At 38.5% G+C, this 646-nt stretch overlaps 1 protein-coding gene across 1 annotated transcript in view; it reads right to left on the bottom strand.

The window, feature by feature from the left end:
• The window catches only part of IFT80 (intraflagellar transport 80), a 42,783-nt gene that overhangs the window by 24,959 nt on the left and 17,178 nt on the right, over positions 1–646 (bottom strand). The window contains exon 6 of the mRNA XM_010716983.3: positions 142–251. Within this exon, the coding sequence (XP_010715285.1) occupies positions 142–251 (110 nt within the window). The remainder of the gene's footprint in view (positions 1–141; positions 252–646) is intronic.

The following is a 646-nucleotide window of genomic DNA, read 5'->3' as shown; positions in this document are numbered from 1 at the left end:
AAAAAAAGAAAGAAAGAAAAAAAAGAGCAGCATGCATAGTGCCTGGAAAACTTCAGTACAAACTTTGAATGTTTGGGAAAACTACAGATACCTGAAAAAAGCTTTCACGTGGGGAGTGAGACCTTAATGTATTCACAGTACCTGCAAAACTTTAACGTTTGGTTGGAGAGGTTTAATAATGAGCTGCTTTCCTGAAGTATAGAGAACCTTTTCAGAATCAGGTCCCCAGGCCACTGAGTACACCGGTGTTCCTGTAAGATACAAAGAGAACTTTTCTGATGTCTTAACTGATCAAATTATGCACAAACTGCTGCAGTCGCTTCAAACTGCTCTCCTTCAAACATACATCAAAGATTCAGAAGCAGGAGAAAGCCAACCTAGGGATTTCTTTAGTTATAAGATTGTCTTTCGGTCAAATCAAAACTATTTGCTTCTGCAGCTTCACTGACCCTCACATTTATACCCCCAATTGATTTTGTTTCCCTCTAAAACACAAAACAAACACCTGATCGATTTCTTCCAAGATACAGCTGAGCAAAACAAGATGAGATTGTTCTTCTCATCCTTGGGCTGTGTTTCATAAACTATTTCATAAAACTAGAAGGAGTGGCCTGCAGAACTAACAGATTTTTCCCAGTAATTTGGA

The sequence above is a fragment of the Meleagris gallopavo genome, chromosome 11, assembly GCF_000146605.3.
Source record: "Meleagris gallopavo isolate NT-WF06-2002-E0010 breed Aviagen turkey brand Nicholas breeding stock chromosome 11, Turkey_5.1, whole genome shotgun sequence".
NCBI lineage: Eukaryota > Metazoa > Chordata > Aves > Galliformes > Phasianidae > Meleagris > Meleagris gallopavo.
This window is presented reverse-complemented; position numbering and strand designations above follow the sequence as displayed.